The sequence below is a fragment of the Triturus cristatus genome, chromosome 1_2 (assembly GCF_964204655.1).
Source record: "Triturus cristatus chromosome 1_2, aTriCri1.1, whole genome shotgun sequence".
Taxonomy (NCBI): Eukaryota; Metazoa; Chordata; class Amphibia; order Caudata; family Salamandridae; genus Triturus; species Triturus cristatus.
In genome coordinates this window covers 918,170,474-918,191,809 of record NC_140580.1, presented here as the reverse complement: position 1 = coordinate 918,191,809, position 21,336 = coordinate 918,170,474, and the positions used below count along the sequence as shown (strand labels likewise).

Here is a 21,336-nt window from a genome sequence, read left to right as displayed (position 1 = left end):
AGGACAGAGGCAACTCCACCTCGGGGGTATACGTAAATTAATGTAGGTGGGAGGGTGGTGTGAAAGACTGTTCCCAGAGGACGGGCAGTAAATGTATGAAAACGTCTTTCAGGCAATAGAAACTTGTGATTATTTATAGAGTTAGAATAAAGACAGAGCTGGAGTTCCGCTAGAATCGATGGGAAACTTGGCAGGAACGGCCGTCCTTTTTTATTAGGTCTCGCCTGTTCTATCCCGCAGGGATGGATAGGCGAGATTATAGTAAGCAGTCCAAAAAGTCTACCTAGCTGTGGATCGCGTACAGTTCATGTGAACACAATCACGCGCATTGTCAACAACTGCCACAACCACGCGCATTCTTTACAGCTTCCATTTTCTACCATACACTTCGTGCGCGCACGCCGCGCTCTCCCTCTGTTGCCACACGCATTCAGCTCACCAGGCTGCACACCCCCTCACTCTCCATATGGTCGCACGCCTTTTCTTTGATCTCTGCCGCACGTTCTCAAAGGCTCCTCTCCGCCCACACGTCTCTCCCCTTCCGTGTAGTTCCGCCCCGCCTTCTCTTTCTCGCATTTTTTTTTTTTTTGGGCTTTGTGTAACTGACTACTTGACCACGTGCCTATGAGTTTTGCATGCGTCTATTATATTTATTTACTTTGAATGTTTTTTTTTTTTAACCGCCCACGCGTCTCAACTCTTCCATGTAGTTCCCCTCCGCCTTTTCTTTCTCGCATCTTTTTCTGATTTTCGGCTTTGTGCGACTGACTACTTGACCTCGTGCCTATGAGTTTTGCATGCGTCTATTATATTTATTTACTTTGAATGTTTTTTTAAATTTATCTTTACGCACCCAAACACATTCATTGTTTCCTTTCCTTTTTACATTCTTATGCGGAAAAAAAATCACTCTCCACAAACAGCAATTTTATCCTGTCTCGCCTCTCTTTGTTTTGCTGTCTGCCCTCGTCTTCAATAGTTCCCAGCCTCTGTGTTCTGCTTTACGCATCCAAACATGTATGCTTTTGTCTGATTTTCCTACTTACATTCTCATGCAAAACAAACAAAAAATCAATCTCTCTACAAACAGCACTCCTCTCCGCCCGCGCGTCTCTCCTCTTCCATGTAGTTCCGCCCCCCCTTTTCTTTCTCGCATTTTTTTTTTTTGGCCTTTGTGTGACTGACTACTTGACCTCGTGCCTATGAATTTTGCATGCATCTATTATATTTATTTACTTTGAATGTGTTTTTTTTTTAAACCGCCCACGCGTCTCTCCTCTTCCACGTAGTTCCCCTCCGCCTTTTCTTTCTCACATCTTTTTCTGATTTTTGGCTTTGTGCAACTGACTACTTGACCTTGTGCCTATGAGTTTTGCATGCATCTATTATATTCTCATGCAAAACAAACAAAAAATCACTCTCTCTACAAACAGCACCTTTATCCTTTTATTCTGTTTTGCCTCACACAATGCCCTACACACATTAGACCACACAAAATGCCACCTCACACACTGCCCTACACACATTAGACCCCCAAACTGTCATCTCACACACTACCCTACACACATTTGACCCCACAAAATGCCAACTCACACACTGCCCTACACACATTAGCCCCCTCACACTCTGCACCCCCTCACCCTCAAATAAATAAAAATACAGTTTACTTCAAAGGCACTGCAGTCATTTACGTGAGCCGGTGTCAGATTGTGTATTTGTTTTTCAATACTAATACAGCCTTTAAAGAAAATAGAAATACAGTTTACTGACAAGTCACTAACCAACACTGCCACCCTCTCACACAGACCACACACAATGCCCCCTCACATAGACCACACACACTGCCCCCCTCTCACACAGACCACAAACACTGCCCCCCTCGCACATACCACTCACACTTACCCCTCCACACAGACCACACACACTTACCCCTCTCACACAGACTACACACACTGCACCCCTCTCACACAAACCACACACACTGACACCTCCTCATACACTGACCCCTCCTCACACACTGACCCCTTGACACACTGCCCCCACATACACTGCTCTCACACATTACCCATTCACAGTACTTTATGTCACACACACTGCACCCTTACACCCCACACACACACACAGCCCGCACCCTTACACACTCACACTGTGTCCTCATACAATTCCCCCTCACACACTGCCCTCTTACACACTGCCCCCTAGTTCGTACGATGTCAGTAGGTGCCTTTTCTAAATTTTAACAAAAACACAAACGTTACAGGATCAAAGCGTTTCTTAAACGCATAATTAGATTTTTGGGTTTTTTGTCGGTTAATGTCTATTGGTGCTAGGTGTTTTGTGCTTAAATTAGAATTATTGTTTAACTTTATTTTACAAATGAACAAAGTTCACACTGCCCCCTCTCACACAGACCACAAACACTGCCCCCTCACACATACCACTCACACTTACCCACCCCTCCACACAGACCACTCACACTTACCCCTCCACACAGACCACACACACTACCCCCCTCACACAGACTACACACACTTCCCCCCTCACACAGACCACACACACTGCCCCCTCACACAGACTACACACACTGCCCCCTCTCACACAGACTACCCCCCTCTCACACAAACCACACACACTGACCCCTCCTCACACACTGACCCCTTGACACACTGCCCCCACATACACTGCTCTCACACATTACCCACTCACAGTACTTTAGGTCACACACATTACACCCTTACACCAATTTTAACAAAAACAAAAACGTTACAGGATCAAAGCGTTACTATAACGCATCAGTAGATTTTTGTTTTTTTCGTCGGTTAATGTCTATTGGTGCTAGGTGTTTTTTGCTTATATGGTCCGGTACGGCCTACCGCCCCCTTCTCGTTTCTATTGGGACAGACACCAATACAATCAAATTGTTTTGGAATAGGGGGTCGTTGACCCCCGATCGTATTTATTAACAAACACACATATTTGCACACAAATATATAATTACGCAGAAATGAAATGATAAGACAGGATTCGGTACATTTGATTCATTCCTAGCTTTAACCAAGTTCTAATACATAATGTTCCTATCCTAGTCTAACATATTGCTGATCACATTTCTGCGTATTACTTTTGGGCCTACGGCAAGGTCAACACGCTGGCCCCTCCCCCTTTAATCCAAATTATCCAGCGCACCCTAACCAGAGTGCGCATGCGCAGGAGGCCCAGCTGACCCGGAAGTAGTTCTCTCCATATTTGTCCCGCGCCCCCCAACCAGGGTGCGCATGCGCAGGGGGCCCAGCTGACCCGGAAGTAGTTCCTTCCAGGCAACCCCCATGCGTTAAAGACTTACTCCATAAAGGGGCCATGCAGACAGCGCAGTTTACTTACGCCCGCGTGCGGGGTGGCCAACCAGCCAATGGAAAGCGTAACCCCCGTTTGTCCCCGCACCGTTGCAACCAACCGGTTGTAACTGCCCCTGGAGTCAGGTGAGAGCCACATGTCCCTCCCCTCTGGGCGCCCCATTTAATAAGGCGCCCCAAAAGATTAGTCAATTTAGTCTGTCCAACCGATGACCTTACCGCACAGGCCTGCATAGTCGACCGATTATCAGGCCCCCCACAACAACCCAAGGTCATACTCCCATTGAAAATTGTTCCAGCAAAGCTAAAATGTCGCCCAGGAATATCCCGCTCTCCCACCTAGAGAGGTGAACCCCGTCCCGCAAGTAGTAGACATCCCCTTTCATGCACCCATGAGCAATAACTCCTAATCTGGGGAGTCCTAAACAACCTGCCTATTTTACTATCGATCCTCCGAACCGAGTGACTGCGAGCTCTCACTGATTCCCCTCCCTGCCACTGAACCCTTTGGCAGCATGTGCAACCGCACAATAATCACACTTGGGCAGCGCCTGGCCAGCCATGCTGACTCTAACCGCACTGATCCACTCAGGATCCTCCGATTTTGGTGCACCAAGTTGTTACCCCCAAGATGTGACATGATAGCGTCGGGTAGTCGGGTGAACTTGTCGAAACGTCACCCCCGTGCCCCAAAAGGGGACCCTGCAACCTAATTGCTTTGCGCGTGCTGTCCCATTTCCTGCAATAACAAAGTTACCTAGACAGGAGAAATACGAATGGCCGCAGATACACGCATGACAGGCACTCCAACTCGGCGTCCAGAGAATTGATTGACATCGCGGTTGTGCCTTCTTCTTGGTGAGGTGTCGCTGTCTCTTCCTGCGTGACAGGCCGAGGGAACTTATGAGCTTCTTCTTCGATCGCCCAGGAGCCTTGGCTCCGCTGCTTACCATTGCCGTCCTGGACCCACCGGTCCCCTTGCCGGCCCACATCTCGCAGGCCTCGTGGTGCTGAGCGCCTCCCATGCAACAGTCATGGATCCAGCCATACATAAATGAGAATCAAAACAGATGATTAGTGTTATTGTCTTTTGGTAAAATTACAGCGTGATAGAATGTGTGACACCAAACGTAATGCAAGATATCATACGCACCCAACGCACTATAAATGCACACACAATGCCCAGGCCATGAGCGGTAGGTACCGTGCATCGCAGAAAACTAGAGCAGAGATACCGCGTGACAAACAATCCGCCCCTAATGCTTGATCTGGCATCTAGGGTGGACCGGTAGCAAGTGCCACCACACCAATATCCCATGAACCAGTGTGCTGGCACCTGGGCGTAGCGCGTTTGTATAACACCATAACCCAGCAGTATGCATACCTACCGGTAGAGCACATGGGTGCCCGGAACCATGTTAACCAACGGCATATATTGCTGCACCCTCCCTGTGACCTCACGGGTTTCTAAATTATAGGGGTCGTTGCAAAGGGCGTCTGAGCTTTTTTGGGCCGTCCCCCACCTTGTATGTGTAACTGTACCGGCGTGCTTAAGTACTCAATAATGCTTGACATCAAGGCATGGGACGTACAGATAATACATACCCTGTGGCGGAATCTCTCACTTGTATTTTGTAAAGCGGCCCAACTCAATTGTAACCTACCCATACCGATACTCTACTTGCATTCCCTGCGAAGCGGCCAAAGCCCCTTCTCATGCGTGATGTCACAATGCATCATGGGAGCGCCAACCTTTGGCTCTTTGTTTCCTATTCTGAAAATCAAGTAATGTGCAGAACCCTGACATCAAACTTTTCAATGAGGCCTAGCATAGCCCCCAGTGCAATAACATAGGACTGTCCGCTGAGAGTGCCTAGCATACCACCAGTTGTATTAAAGAACGTGCTCAGTTTAAGTTTTGTATGACTACAGCTCATGTAATGCCAGAATCTGCGCATAATGCTGCTAAATAATTAGGGCCTTCCGGGAAACCTAAAAGCAATAGTTGCGTCAAAACGCATTCACCCTGAAGCGTAACAGTAACATGACAAAGCAATGGATCTAAACCGATCACTGCGTTTGTAATCACGTGCAATACAGCTAAGGCACGGTCCAGAGAATTTCACCGAGGTATGAAGTGTGATCGCTGGCTGAATGTACTCATTTTTCCATCTCTGAATGAGACACGGCTGGATGGGCTCACAGGGATCTGAAACTGTGGCCATAAGGTCAGACCCAGGACCGTATTTCTAAAACTAATGTGGAGTAAATCTGTGGGCTTTTCCCTGTGTTACTGTGAGTGTTGTTACAAATACTTTACACCTTGCCTTTGATAGCCTAGACTGCTCAGGCCAAGCTACATAGAGGGTGAGCAGGGGTTAACTTAACTGTCTATCTCCCTTTCCCTGACTGGAGGCAAGCGTCCCAACTTGGACAGCAGTACCTACCCCGCCAACCGGAGACCCCGGATCTAACATTGGTCAGCCCGTTGAACAAGACCCACCTTGTATGGCACGCTTAATACCCGAACATGTATATACTAACAGGATGCAAAAGCCCTGCCATTTTTGACAAAAGGCAACAGTGACCAGAAAACAGGCCTGATTAACAAAACAGTCTGGCGATGAACCTCCCCCCAATTGTTTACATGTTACAGCGAAAATCAGTAGGTCTCATGACGCCCAACTCGGAGATAAACTGTACATATCCCTTGAATCAAGTGGTGAAATATTGGTGGAAATATCACCCTTTGTTCGAGTTGTTCAAAGTTCACTGTGAAGTAATATTTAACTACAAGTTGTGGCTAAAATCATGAAGGGAAAATCAGCCATGCCCCCCTTAGCTAATAGTAAGTAAACAGCGTAGCTGCAGATACTTAACATTTTATAATCCCATTTAAGTAATACCCCCAGCATCAATGCCCATGTAATCTAGTGGCATAATAACCCGCACCCACGAGCAATAGATCCCAAAAAAAAAAACGCTTCCGATGGTGCAAGTGCATTGTTGACAATAGTTAATTCCGTTTTTTAAGAGCGCACCACCGCTGCTGCCCAGCGGCAGCGAAAAATCACTAAAATAATAGCTTTGAAAAGAAAGGGGTGCTCCTCATTGTTCCTTAGTGGACCTTGTCAAACACTGCATGCTGAATGGTTCTAACCCTTCGAAACAGAGTCTGGAACATGACCATTTGCTTCAGTCCTATGTCCACAGAGCGGAGCCACTCAGATGGAAAGAACTGAGCCGTTCAGCATTAGTCTACTCATAGACACAGCATCTAGTCACAGCCGTGTCAAGGAATATGCATGCATAGATTCCATTGAGATGGACACCCCTCCAAGGTCCCAATTCTAAACCCCCAAATGTTCAATAATTATTCGTCTATATGTTTCGCTTTCAGATGTATCGACAGACCTACTGTAACAAGCCTGGCGTGTGATCTGTGTTTTACCAAACCCCCCCCCCCACCCGATAAATAATAATGGCCTTCCTGCAGAGGGAGGATGTGCTGTGCCGACTTTCTAATGATGAACTGAAGCCCAGTTACAGACTTCACAAGCTGCCAGAGAAATTTGGCAGACTCCTGGGGTTCCCGAGCCCGAGCTTTGTACATCAGGACCCATTCAAGTGCATCCGCCCTCTGTGCGGAGAGGACCAGTCTAGCAAGAACCCCCTGTAGTCCCACGTGCCAAATGTGGACTGTGTGATCGACTTTATCATCTCAACCATAAGGCTCTAGTAGCAAAGTATGCAGTTCGGTGGCCAAGGAAAAAACAGCATGCACATATTCTGCAGACTGCTGGTATCAAAACAAGAACCCAGAACAAGCACCCTATCCGCAACGATGCATCAGATTAAAAGTCAACATCGTGGAAAAGACAAAGATAAACAAAATTACCTAAAATACCCTTGAAGCAGTCACTGGCTACCAGTGGTGGTAGCTTTATATGTATTCCGATAGTGAACATATAAAAACCAAATATCAATTTAAAGAATGACGTGGTTTCTAAGACTGGTAGACTCCAAATGCCCGATGGATACCCAATAGACTATCCCAATCTGGAAGTGGCACCAGTAGCAGGTAGTTTTTGTGAGATAGCTTGTCAGTAGCTCCCCCTTATCTTCATGAACTGTGCACCCTCTCGTAAAACTAATCCGCACCACTCTTCTACTCTTTGTGGTTCCATGACGCACAACATGGCCGCCGTAAATACCAGGTAAATGAAACCCCAGAAACAAAGAAGTGTGGACAGATCACGTGCTATAAAGATGGTGGCGCATGCAATGTTCCACTAATACAGCAGCATCACTCCCAGTCTGATATCCTATACGCGGGCCCCAGGGCACTGGTATTCTGTAAGACAGTGCAATGCACCCACAGACCAGGTATAATATGGGAGAGCTTTAGAGCCCGTTCAAGACCATTATACAGCATGTGGGTCCGCGCTCAGAAAGGTTTGAGCGTAGCGGTAGCGCAACTACTCCTTCACGCACTACAACCCAGCCCTACTTTACCCCACTGTAATGATGCCCCAATCCATATGTGCAACATCATACTAATCCGGCGGCGGGACCTGCTCTAAATCTTTCAGTAGCTCAAAACAATCGGGAGCGCAAGCATTACAGCACAGCCTTACACCCGGGAGTGCAAGCATTACAGCACAGCCTTACACCCGTAAAGACTCTCCGCCTCCCCTGCACTCCACTGTAAAATGATGCTCAAAACCATCCGTGCAACATTATCCCAGTCCGGCGGCAGTGCTAAAAATCACAAATTACATTTTATAAATCAAATGACAATTAAATAATCACGCAGTCACAAAATGTGCTGCATTATTCATAATTAGCATTTCTTTTGCATAATTCCAGCGGCCCTGATCAGAAGCCTGCCTAGTGACTAGCACGTTTTCACAACATAACACAGGTTTTTCTTTTGCTCCATAGTTTAAAAGGAAAGTTCAAACTGCTTTCACGGGCACCCTCTTTGCATGGCTCCCCCTTAGCGTGCGCTTGTCAGGGGCAGTATCGCCGAGTGCCTTCACTCTTGGCGCGAACGAAAATATGCATTAGCGCTTGTGCGCGGAGTGTGAAACGTCGTAGGAAATGCTCCAATTCGCAGAAAAAACACCCCCTCTCACCAGCCAAATGAAGGCAATATCAGCCCGTTCGCTGCACCAGTACTGCTGAAAACACACAGCCCCTCTCACCGCTGCCGCAAACCGTACTCTTGATGCGTGAGGATCGTCCGATCGTCAATTCCAGAGCTCGCTATTTGTAACCTCCGGCTCCCACCAGCGACACGTGTGAGGGATTTGAATCAGCGATCCAAGCCGATGCTGTCACCGCTCCGGGCTCCCCTCGCGCTGCCCCCCACGTGCTCCCGATGGAAGGGGAACACGTCGGCAAACCCTCTGTGCTTTCTCCGTCCGCACCGACAATCCCGGACTTCAGAAGGAGCGACGCTGTAAGGAGAAAGAGAAAAAAGGTTAAAGGTCCTCCCGCGGGAGGAGGCACACGCGACGGGTGTGCTGCCGAGGGGGGCGGAGAGCAAAGAGACTGCTCTTCGCGCTCCCCCCCCGGCTTTATACTAATGCACATCCACCAGCTAAAACCGGTTCTTGCGGAGGGGATCACCCGCGCCCCGGAAGTGATCCGATCACTTCCGGGGCGCGGTGGAGTCTCCCATGACCCGGAAGCGATCCGATCGCTTCTGGGGCACGGCCCCCAGCCAATGCGGGGGCCAACGGAACGGGCAAGGATACGGGGGCGCGGTCCGACCCCCATAATGGCGGCGGGGCCGATGCTGGCCCCGCCTTCCTCAATTAGAATTATTGTTTAACTTTATTTAACAAATGAACAAAGTTCACGTGGACGTTGTGGTCTGAAAATGTTGTGGCTCGCGCACACCGCACTCTCCCTCTGTTGCCACACGCATTCAGCTCACCAGGCAGCACACCCCCTCACTCTCCATATGGTCGCAAACCTTTTCTTTGATCTCCGCAGCGCGTTCTCACAGGCTCCTCTCCACCCACGTGTCTTTCCCTTTCTGTGTAGTTCTGCTCCGCCTTCTCTTTCTCTAAACGTTTCCGGAATCTCAGCTCTGTGTGACTTACTACTTCACCTCCTGCCTCTGTGCTTTGCATTCATCTCTTATATTTATTTACTTTTGAATGTGTGTTTCATTATTTTACTTTACGCACCCAAACACGTATGCTTTTGTGTGACTTTCATTCTTTGCTTTCCTGCTTACATTCTGATGAAGATCACTCTCTCCACTAACAGCACTTTTATTCTGTTGCGCCTCTCTGTGTCTTGAGGTCTGCCCTCACAAGTTGCCTGCAACTGGTCCTTCACATACACTGGCCCCTCGCACACAGACCACACACACTGCCCCCCTCGCACACAGCCCACACACTGCCCCCTCTCACACAGACCACACACACTGCCCCCCTCTCACACAGACCACACATACTGCCCCACTCTCACACAGACCACACACACTGCCCCCTCACACTCTGCACCCCCCCCACACTCTGCACCCCCCCACACTCTGCACCCCCCTCTCAAACACACTATTCTATTGTCTTCTCCTGTGCTGATCGGATGATACCTTCCAAAGCACCTTATCCTTTAACTACCTGTTCTAATATGCAGTGCTAATCTATTCAGATCTTCCACCTACCTCCTTATCAAACTCCCTGTTCTCTTATCTTCTATACTGCTAATCTGCTGCTCTTTTCCACCCTGCCTACTTCTCAAAGTACATGTTCTCATCTCTTCTCCTGTGCTGATCTGCTGCTCTCTTACACCCCACCTCTTTTTTTTAACTACCTGTTCTCTTATCCTGTACACACACACAACCACACCCACACACACACAACCACACACACAACACACACACAACCACACACACACAACCACACACATCTATCTATCTATCGCACTCACTCTATCTAGCTATCTATCGCCATCACTCTATCTATCTCTGTCGCACTCACTCTATCTATCGATCACCCTCACTATATCTATCGCCATCACACTATCTATAAATCTAGCTCCCTCACTCTATCTATCTATCGCCATAACTCTATATATATATCTATTGCCCTCACTCTATCTATCTATATATCGCACTCACTCTATATCTATCTATCAATCTAGCTATGTATCTATCGGCCTCACTCTATCTATCTAGATATCGCACACAATCTATCTATCTCCCTCAATCCATCTATCTATCACCCTCACTCTATCTGTTGCAGAGACTCTAGCTATCTAACTATCTATACCCCTCACTCTATCTATCTATCGCCCTCACTCTATCTATCTATACCCCTCACTCTATCTATCTCTCGCACTCACTCTTATCTATCTATCGCCCTCACTCTATCTATCGATCGCACTCACTCTATCTATCTATCTATCTATCTATCTATCTATCTATCAATTGCCCTCACTCTATCTATATATCTATCGCCCTCATACTCTCTCGGTCGATCAATCTAGCTATCTATATATCTATAGGACTCACTCCATCTGTATATCTATTTATCGCCCTCACTCTATCAAACTCACTCTATTTATCTATCGCCATCACTCTATCTATCTATCTACCTCACTCTATCTATCACCCTCACTCTATCTATCACCCTCTATCTATCTATCGCCCTCTATCGCCCTCACTCCATCTATCTATCTATTGCCATAACTCTATCTATCTATCTAACTATCTATCTATCGCCCACACTCTATCGCCAACGCTCTATCTATGCATCGCCCTCTAGATATCTATCTATCGCACTCTATCTATCGATCGCCCTCTAGTTATCTATCACCATCACTCTAAATAATTATCTATCTATCACACAAAATCTATCTATCGCCCTCACACTATCCATCTATCTATCTATCTATCGCACTCACTTGATCTATCTATCTATTGCCCTCACTCTCTATCTATCTATCACTCTATCTATCTAGCTATCGGACTCACTCTATCTATCTATTTATCTATCGCACTCACTCTATCTATCGCCATCACTCTATCTATCTATCACACTCACTCTATCTCTCTATCTAGATATCAACCTCACTCTATCTATATATCTATCGATCTATCTATCTATCGCCCTCACTCTATCTATCGCCCTCACTCTATCTATCGCCCTCCCTCTATCTATCCATCGCCCTCCCTCCTCACTCTATCTATCGCCCTCCCTCACTCTATCTATCGCCCTCCCTCTATCTATCGCCCTCCCTCTATCTATATATCTATCGCCCTCCCTCTATCTATCTATCGCCCTCCCTCTATCTATCTATCGCCCTCCCTCTATCTATCTATCGCCCTCCCTCAATCTATCTATCGCCCTCCCTCTATCTATTGCATCACCACAGCATCAGTCAGCACCACCACAGTATCACTCAGGGGCACAACAACATCACTATGCGCTACCACAGCATCACTGAATGCCACAGCATCACTCGTCGCCACCACAACATCACTCAGCGCCACCACAACATCAATCTGTGCAACCATTCAACAACAACTGGTTCAAATATGTTCTCTCAATGTTTCAAACTTTATTACAAATGTCACAAAATGATGTTAATATTTCACTTCTGTTCTTGCATTTGTCACAATAAAATACACTAAACATAATCTTCACAAAAGTTATTTACAAAAGTTTAAGCTATTGCCATTATCAATTACAATAACTTTTATTTAAGTATTATTTAAAAAAATTAAAAGCCATTGCTATTTGTAATATCAATACATCTAAGTCACGTAAATACAACACATATTGCCTTACAAATGCTATAGGTGTCACATTTGCGAAAGTTAAAACTATTGGAATTGTAAATGAAAAAGCTATTAATTTAGCTATTTTCAAAACCAACACATAAATACAAAATTTGGCAGTTACAATACCAATAGCTCAAACTTGCCTAATGCGAGACCTATTGCATTGCAAATGCTTGTTTTATTTACTGTCAAGTTGTATGTATGTGCGCACCCTTGTTTGGGTGCCCCCGACACCAGTTTATATTTCATTCCTTGTTGTATAGTACATGCTCTGTTTTCTCCCCCGTCCTATGCTCATTAGCATAAACTGAGAAATACAGAAAACTGTAAAAACATAGTTTCTACTTCACTGGATTGCCGCCTAATAGCACCAGTGCTGAAGAGGTCAATATTTCCCGCGAGGCCAGTCCTGCGAGGCTCAGCTCGTGGGTGTGTGAGGGGAGCCGGTGCAGAGATGTGGATTATGCAGGGCTGGAAGGATTAAGGGCTGGGGGAGGTGTCAGGAGGGAGGGTCACTGCCTCCCCCCTCTTCGCGGCTCTATTGTTGGTGAGGCAAATGGACAGAAGGCTGGAGGGGGAAGGGACCTCGGGGTTGGGATGACCCGGGAGCTCCCTCAGGAGTGCTCTGAGAGAGCCCAGGAAAGAAGAGAACGGCGGGGCCAGCATCGGCCACGCCAAAAGTATGGCAGTCGAACCGGCCACCCCCTCCGGAACAGGAGGCGGGCCTGTTGTAGTGACGTGACAGGCGCGACTCCTCCACCATAGGTCCCGGCCCGGAGGCGTGACCCGGAAGTGATTAGAATCACTTCCGGGTCACACGAATGGGCGACGTCAGGCCAGTCAGCACTGGCCTGGCCACCCAAGGGAATAAAAGGCTGGGGAGCACAGGAGCCTGTCTCTTCGCTCCTTGCTCCCCAGCCTCTCCCCAGCCTCGCTAGGAGGCTGTAACTTTGTTTTTCTTTTTTCTTTTACAGGTATCCCCTTGTGGATCGTGCGGCGGTCGGCTGGTGGTATCCGGGTTCGAGTGTCCATTGGCGACGAGAAGGAGATCGCAGCAGCGGCTGGTGGCGTCCGGGTTCGAATGTCCGGGTCGAGGAGAAGGAGATCGGGACATCGGCGCCAGGGAGACGAGAGCGCGGTCGGGTCCAGCATCGCTTGAGAGCTCGCCCTGCAACGTCGTTTCAATCCCGGTGCAGGTACCCGATGGGGGTGGCGCAGGTCCCGTTCGTGAGCGCTCACCCCTCCAGTTAGGATAAAATAGCCTCTCATGTGCGCAGCAATAGCTTTCTCCCGGGTATTGCCCGTGTTTAAATTTGCTCACCGCGTGTCGGCTGTTGTGCATTAGCGCGCGCGGTGAAAAGTTACGGCAGACTTTTTGAGTCAAGTTTAATTACATTTGAGCTTTGTGTGTCGGCACCATCACACACGTGGGGAGTGCTAACAATACGGGATCTTAGAGGTTCTCTGCCTCCATTGATAAGCGCATAAGTAAGCAAATCACCGCATGGCGGTGATCGTTTCTGGGGGCATCTAAATCACACTGCTAATCTGTGACTGTGTTGTTTTCTTGCTCTGGGTGACTCATTGAAAACGAAAGAAAAACAGATTTTTATGTCATAGGCAGGCCGCTCTGCCTCCATTGATAAGCGCGCAAGTAATCAAGTGATCGTTTTTGGCGGGCATTTCAATTGCAGTTGGTGTTTTTAGTTTATAACACTACTAATCTGTGACTGTGTTGTTTTCTTGCTTTGGGGATGTCTCGTTGATAACGGAAAAAAAATGAATTTTGTATCATAGGCAGCGCATGTAAATGTTTAGCGTAACCATTTGAAGCTCTATCACGGTACGGTTGCTTTTGGGTCTACACTGTCTCCTTGTGTAAGAACAAACTTGTTGCAATATAAACACACCTGGGGTCTGGCAAGGGGCATTGCAATAGCACTGTTTGCTTATAGGTTAGGCGCTGATACCCTTACTCTCAAGGTTTTTGTGATAAACCCACCACTCTTACATAGTCCTCAATCAGATTAAACAAGTGCGTGGGGTCAGTGCACTGCGGGTCAGAGTACCTTTGTGAGTGGGGTAAGTAATGGCGGGAAAAGCGAAGAGGGGGGACCAGTGCTCTCGTATGGAGAGGCTGATGGAGGAAATGATGAAAAAGGTGGACAAGCCCCGGCATGGCCTTGCTAACCTTAGGGAGAAAGTGGAGGGTCAAGAGGGGCAAGAGGAGAGGGCTAGGTGCACCAATGTGCCCCCCAAGGCAGCTTTTCCCCAATCCCAAAAATGGTTAGAGCAAAGAAGCGGGTGGGGGAAGGACCTGCTGCACCCATCCCCCAGGTTCCTCAAGTGCCACTGGTGCCTCGAGGCGAGGTTCCTCTTGCCCCGGCACCCGCCCCGGTCCCAATCCCAGAGACCCCTATGGCACCGGTCCCAGTACCAGCTCCACCTATAACACCACCCAGCCTGGTGCCAATACTAGCGCCTCCAGTGGCGCCGCCTCCCCCAATACCACGGCCAGCTCTCCCTGTGACTCCAGTGCCCGAACCAGCCCCCACAGGAGTGGCTCCCACTGGCACAGGGGTCCCGGCCCCAGTTGCCCAGCCCACGCCCACGGGGGAGACACCACCGGGGGGGGGGGGTCCCACAAGACATAGTTTCACATTTGGCGGCAATCTTGGCATGGTTGGGGAAGGCAGGCATCCTCGCTCCAATGGTGGGAGCTAAAGATTTGGGGAACGATGCTTTGGCAGAGGCAAAGCGAATTGTGTCTCAGTTTAATACGGGCCTGTGGAAGAAATTGTTGAAGGGCCAGCTGCACCATTACCTAGCATTACAGGGGGTGGTGCCAGCTCACTGGAGAACAAGGGTTAGTCAGTTTCTGGTGCGGCAGCAGGGAAACAGCAAGAGGCACCTGGGACCACCGCAGCAGTTAAGCTGCCAACATTGCCAATGTTGGACGCAGGCGAGTCCCGCTCAGAGCGTGAATTCTTAGGCAGACATGTTTCTCTAGAGTTAAAGAACAGAATTTGGGCCGGCGAATATGTCAATATGTTCTCATTGCTGATTTGCGAAAGAGAAAGGGAGGAAGCAAGGAAAAACAAAGATTATATGCTTCACAGGGAACGGGCCAGTCAGATGTCGAAATACAGGGTGGAAGAGAACTTACTCAACTGGATCAGAGCTTTTTCCATATTTATGGCAGTAACGGTGGAGTGTTTCCCAAATTTGCAGGCGCAGATGGCTTGCTACCAAAACAGGATAGTTCTGGCCCATGATAAATTCGCATGGGGGGGGGGGGGGGTGGTTGGAATATGACAAGAATTTCAGGGGGGCTAAGGCATCCGATCCATCGCTGTCATGGGACCGAATAGACACAATAGCATGGTTGAATCTTTTTGGGGGTGAAGGACATAGTAATACAAAGAGCCAGTCCTCTCAGCCTTTTCATTCCTTTCGGTCATAGGGTAACATGAGTTACACCAATAATTCGAACGGCACTGGGGGGAGGAAGGGGACGTGCTGGGATTTTAATAGATGGACTTGCACCAGACCGCAAGGAATGTGCAGGTTTAAACATGCATGTTCCATTTGTGCCAACCCATCTCACCCCGAATCCAAATGCCTCAAAAAATCAAAAGACAAGGGTAGGAAAAAACAGGAGTGAATCGGTGACCCCGCTCAAAGCTCGGTCTCCCATTGATGTAACGGCATTGACACCATGGCTCAACAAGTATCCCTGCCATCTTACTGCAAGAACTCTGTTGGAGGGTTTCAGGGATGGTTTTAGGATACCAGCACTAGGTTATGTGGGATCACCAGAGTGCAAGAACCAACTCTCTGCGCATGCCAATCCAGGTATAGTTTCCACAAAAATCGCCAAGGAACTGCACCTGGGTAGAGTAGCGGGCCCATTTGAGTCTGTCCCTGTTGAGAATTTTGTCTGCTCCCCGTTGGGGTTAGTGCCCAAGAAGGTTGAGGGGGAGTTCAGACTCATACACAACCTATCAGCCCCCAGGGGAAATTCACCGAATGATGCAATTGATGAGTTTTGCAGTGTAAAATACGCTTCTTTTGACCAAGCAGTGGAGATGCTCAGGGGTTTGGGCCCTGGAGCATTGATGGCGAAAACAGACATAGAATCAGCGTTTTGTTTACTCCCAGTACATCCGGACGATTACCATCGGCTTGGTTTTAAGTTTCAAGGAAGTTTTTATATGGATATGTGTATGCCAATGGGCTGCTCTGTGTCATGCGCATATTTTGAAAAGATTCAGTTCATTTTTGGAATGGGTGTTCAGACAGAAGACAGGGCAGCAGTGGGTCATGCATTACCTGGATGACTTTCTTATCTTGGGGGCACAGGGCTCCCCGGAGTGTGGGTGGGCGCTGCAGGAGTTTTGCGCACTCATGCAGGCTTTTGTGGTTCCTTTGGCCCCGGGGAAGACAGTTGGGCCAGCATCAACGATAGAGTTCCTGGGCATCGAGTTAGATTCCATTCAGAGGTGCTTTAGGTTACCCATGAACAAAGTCACCAAGTTCAGGGCAGCTTTACAGCTATGTTTGAGCAAAGAGAACGTCACACTCCACCAGCTGCAGCAGACAGTAGGGCAACTAAATTTTGCTTTAAGGTTCATTCCGATGGCAAGACCGTTTTCCCGATCCATCTCACAGGCCATGGCTGGGCTCAGGGAGAAACACCACCACACAAGGCTGTCAGCTGAGGTTCGGCAGGACATGCGAATTTGGAAGGAATTCCTGCAGGACTTCAATGGCAGAGTAGTGTGGCCCGGTCCGCCCACTGCCTCCACGGAGTTGGGTTTAATGACTGACGCCGCGGGCAGTGAGGGATTTGGTGCCATACTCGGTAACGAGTGGGTGGCACAACAGTGGTCTGCATGGTGGGTGGAGATTGGATTGACGGGTAACATCGGTTTCCTGGAGCTCTTCCCCATCTGGGTGGCATTGGCGGTATGGCCTGAGCAACTGCGTAATCAGTCAGTGGTTTTCTGGTCAGACATGACCGTCGTCGAATGCATCAACCAGCAAGCAGCCCGGTGTAAGATGATTCTCCGCCTTTTGAAGGAGATTGTTCTCATATGCATGAAGCTGAATATACAATTTAGAGCTAAACACGTGCCTGGTGTCCTTAATCATGCTGCTGATGCACTTTCTCGCTTTAAGATGCAGATTTTCAGGGCGCACCTCCCAGCAGCGGCGGTCCACGCCACCCCCTTCCCAGAAGGGCTCTGGCAGATTGGTGCCCCCATCTACCGGACCTCATGGCAGCTAGCCTAGCACCCAGGACCAGGAAAGCATACGAAGGGGCGTTCTGGCAATATTGTTCTTTCTTGGGAATGGGGTGGGCTGAGAGATGGCACGACACGGGGGCGCTCCTTCAGTACCTGGGTTTTTTACAAGGCGAAGGGCGTTCTGCTGCAGTAGCTAAGTGGCATGTGGCGGCGATCTCTTTCTTTGCCCAGATTAGCGACAAAGGGGCTCCCACTAACAGTTTTACGGTTAGGAAGGCTCTGAAAGGTTGGCAACGCCTCCAAGGGTCGGCCCCAGACACAAGGCAGCCAATCAGGGTAGAGCTCCTGACATCATTACTAGGGACCCTCCCTGCAATTTGCAACACCTCAGGGGAAGTACGGTTGTTCACTGCAGCACTTTCATTGGCATTTTACGGAGCATTCAGGATTGGAGAATTAGTGGCCCAAAACAAACTAGATGTACACGGCAGCCTACAGTTTGACCGCATTAGGGTGAAGGGTGACACATTACTGATATCAATTAGGAAGTCCAAGACGGATCAGGAGGCACGAGGTGATGGGGTAGTACTACACCGGGCACATGGTAAGCCATGCTGTCCCTTTTCACATGTGGAGAGTTACCTGCAGGTTAGACCCTGTTACAAAGGGGGCCCGTTGCTAATACATGCGGATGGGGTCCCACTGACAAGTTTTCAATTCAAAAGAGTACTGGACATGGCAATCCAAAAGGCCGGTTTGAACCCAGGCAGTTTTGGAACTCACTCTTTTCGGATAGGGGCTGCCACTGAAGTGACAGCCAGGGGTCTGCCTAGCAACAATGTACAAAGGATTGGGACATGGTCCTCCAATTGTTATAAACACTATGTGCGATTACATATGCTGTGAGTGGGATAGTTCACAAAACGCTGATGCATGTGTCTTTCTCTGCTTTCATTACAGTTTCTCAAACCTGTCACGCAGGGGGGAAACTGAGGACACCACAACAGCAGCATTGGGCGATGCAAGGATCATCACCACCAAAGGAAGGACCACAGATTGTTTGGATTGTTGGCCATTCGTATGTAAGGCGTCTGTCTAATTTTTTCATTACAGGAAATTATAAGGACAAGGCACAGCAGGCCGGTTTTGAAATAACATTTCATGGGAAAGGGGGGCTCTGCTTCAGTCAGTTCAGGGGTATCATACTAGACCTATTAAGGAAGGGGGGGGCTCCTCCCAATATTATCATGCTGCACTTGGGGGGGAACGATCTAGCAAAGCTGGGAAGAAGAGGGTTGGTAGAAACTATAATCACAGAAATAGACTGGTTAGCCAAGACATGCCAGGGTTGCACTATCGGGTGGTCTCAGATGATACCCCGATTCCAATGGAGGGGAGGGGAATCTGTGAAGGCGTTAAATCACTGAGCGAGGAGAATAAATAATAAAATAGAGAGACTTTTCAGGGCTCCCCACCTGCAGACCATCGCCCATGATTAATTAGGGGTGAGCCGTGCTTCCTAAAAGATGGTGTGCACCTGTCCAAAGTTGGCAATGAAGTGTTCCTAGAGAATATATTGGCGTGGTTGGGTGGCCTTAGTTGCAGGGGATGACCTTCTAGTGAGCGCAGGGGGGGGCTAGATAGTCCGTCAACTATGCTAGCCTGTGGCGGTAAGGTTATGATTGGTGAGCAGTAAATTTAAGGTCCTTAGAGGGCGGCGCCATTCTTGAATGGGGTCGCCCAAGTGGGAGGGACAAGTGGTCTCTCCTAGAACTTCAGGGGCAGTTGGGTGTGGGGGAGGAGGGAGTCACGCTTTCTCTAGGCTGGTTGGCCATCCCGCACGTGCACAACGGCGCAAGTAAATGGCACATAGCTGCAAGGGCCCCTTTATGGAGACCAGGTACAGAGCATACAGGGGTAACCGGGGGAGGGGGGGGAAGGAAGTACCCTCACGGTGAACGAGCCCCCTGGTTAGAAATTGATAAGGATCTGACACCAGTTAGTGACCTTGTCGTAGGCTCAATTAGGTACGCAGAAAATCAATACTGTAATGATTATTAAAGATATGTTAGATATGGATAGGAAACCTTGGTATTAGAGTTATGTTAAGGTTAGCCAGCTGACATCTGTACTTATCGATTGTAATCAATGTAATGTATATTTTCTGCTACAGTATGTAAATATTGTAAATTTTGATAAATGTTTATTAATCTTTGTTAAATAAATACAGCCGGGGGGTGTTACGCTCCCCGCATCCAAACTTCTCTCCTGTCACTTTCTGGGCCTTGAGTGGGGAGGAGGAGGTGTAGGTAGTACCTGGCCATAGAGAACGGCGGGGCAGGCATCAGCCACGCCAAAAGTATGGCGGTCGAGCCAGCCCCCCCCCTCCGGAACAGGAGGCGGGCCTGTCGCGCACAGTAGTGACGCGACAGGCACGCCTCCTCCACCATAGGTCCCGGCCCGGAGGCGTGACCCGGAAGTGATTAGAATCACTTCCGGGTCACACGAATGGGCGACGTCAGGCCAGTCAGCACTAGCCTGGCCACCCGAGGGAATAAAAGGCTGGGGAGCACAGGAGCCTGTCTCTACTCTCCTTGCTCCCCAGCCTACCCCCAGCCTCGCTAGGAGGTTGTAACTTTGTTTTCCCAAACACCATCCCCTTAAAAGCAAGTTGGTTGTTAGGCGTATTAATTAGGGGTTAGTATTGATTTTAGTAGTATATGGTTGATGAGATATATTTTCATGGTTGTGTAAAAATACAAATTTGTTTCATCCACAGGTCTTCAATCGTCGTATTTATGATTAATTTTGGTCAAGCGGTAAGGTCATGATTGGTGAGCACTAAATTTAAGGTCCTTAGAGGGCGGCGCCATTCTTGAATGGGGTCGCCCAAGTGGGAGGGACAAGTGGGAGGGACAAGTGGTCTCTCCTAGAACTCCAGGGGCAATTTGGTGCGGGGGAGGAGGGAGTCACGCTTTCTCTAGGCTGTTTGGCCATCCCGCACTTGCACAACGGCACACAGCTGCAAGGGCCCCTTTATGGAGATCAGGTACAGAGCGTACGGGGGTAACCGGGGGGGGGGGGTGAGAACCCTCATGGTCAACGGGCCCTCTGCATGCGCACTCTGGCTGGAGGGCGTGTTTAGAAATTGATAAGGATCTGACACCAGTTAGTGACCTTGCCGTAGGCTCAATTAGGTACGCAGAAAATCAATACTGTAATGATTATTAAAGATATGTTAGATATGGATAGGAAACCTTTGTATTAGAGTTATGTTAAATTTAGCCAACTGACATCTGTACTTATTGATTGCAATCAATGTAATGTATATTTTCTGCTACATTATGTAAATATTGTAAATTTTGATAAATGTTTATTAATCTTTGTTTAATAAATACGGCCGGGGGGTGTTCAGCTCCCCGCATCCAAACTTCTCTCTTGTCACTTTCTGGGCCTTGAGTGGGGAGGAGGGGGTGTAGGTAGTACCTGGCCATAACCTTGAGACGCAAGAAACGGCAGCGGCTCACCCCGAGGACTGTGTGAAGAGAAACTTGTCTCACCCCGGAGGAGCCAGCCACGCACCCACGAGGAGAGGGGAAGACGGGCAGAAGACCACTGAGAGGCACCGGACCAGCCACTGACATCACCGCCTGAGGATTGGGGAGGGGCAGGAGCGCACCATGCGCCCCCGGGGTTGTGCCGAGAGGGCACAGGGCATCCTCTGTTCAGCACCCAGAATCCTACTGACAGGCTGGATGCAAACGCAGCCGCGTGTTTATTTTGCATCACGCTTTCACTTTAAGTGAAAGCGCGATGCGAAAATAAACACGCGAGAGTCACAAGTAATGCAACAAATCCCCACCCAAGGAGAAGTCAGCATGAAATTTACCGTTGGAACAGATAGCGTCCTGCAAACATCCAGCGGTGATTT

At 48.7% G+C, this 21,336-nt stretch overlaps 1 protein-coding gene across 4 annotated transcripts in view; it reads right to left on the bottom strand.

The window, feature by feature from the left end:
* The window catches only part of LOC146868323 (uncharacterized), a 35,741-nt gene extending 26,821 nt beyond the window's left edge, over nt 1–8,920 (bottom strand). For 3 of the 4 annotated variants that reach the window (XR_014962858.1, XM_085609733.1, XM_085609734.1), the window contains exon 1: nt 4,111–6,789. Coding sequence is in view for 2 of the 4 variants with exons in the window: in XM_085609733.1 (XP_085465859.1) it covers nt 4,111–4,405 (295 nt within the window). In the remaining 2 variants the exon portion in view is untranslated. Of the gene's footprint in view, nt 1–4,110; nt 6,790–8,560 lie in introns of those variants that run through there. The other variant, XR_014962857.1, reaches the window with a different exon arrangement.
* Nucleotides 8,921–21,336: the final 12,416 nt, after the last annotated feature.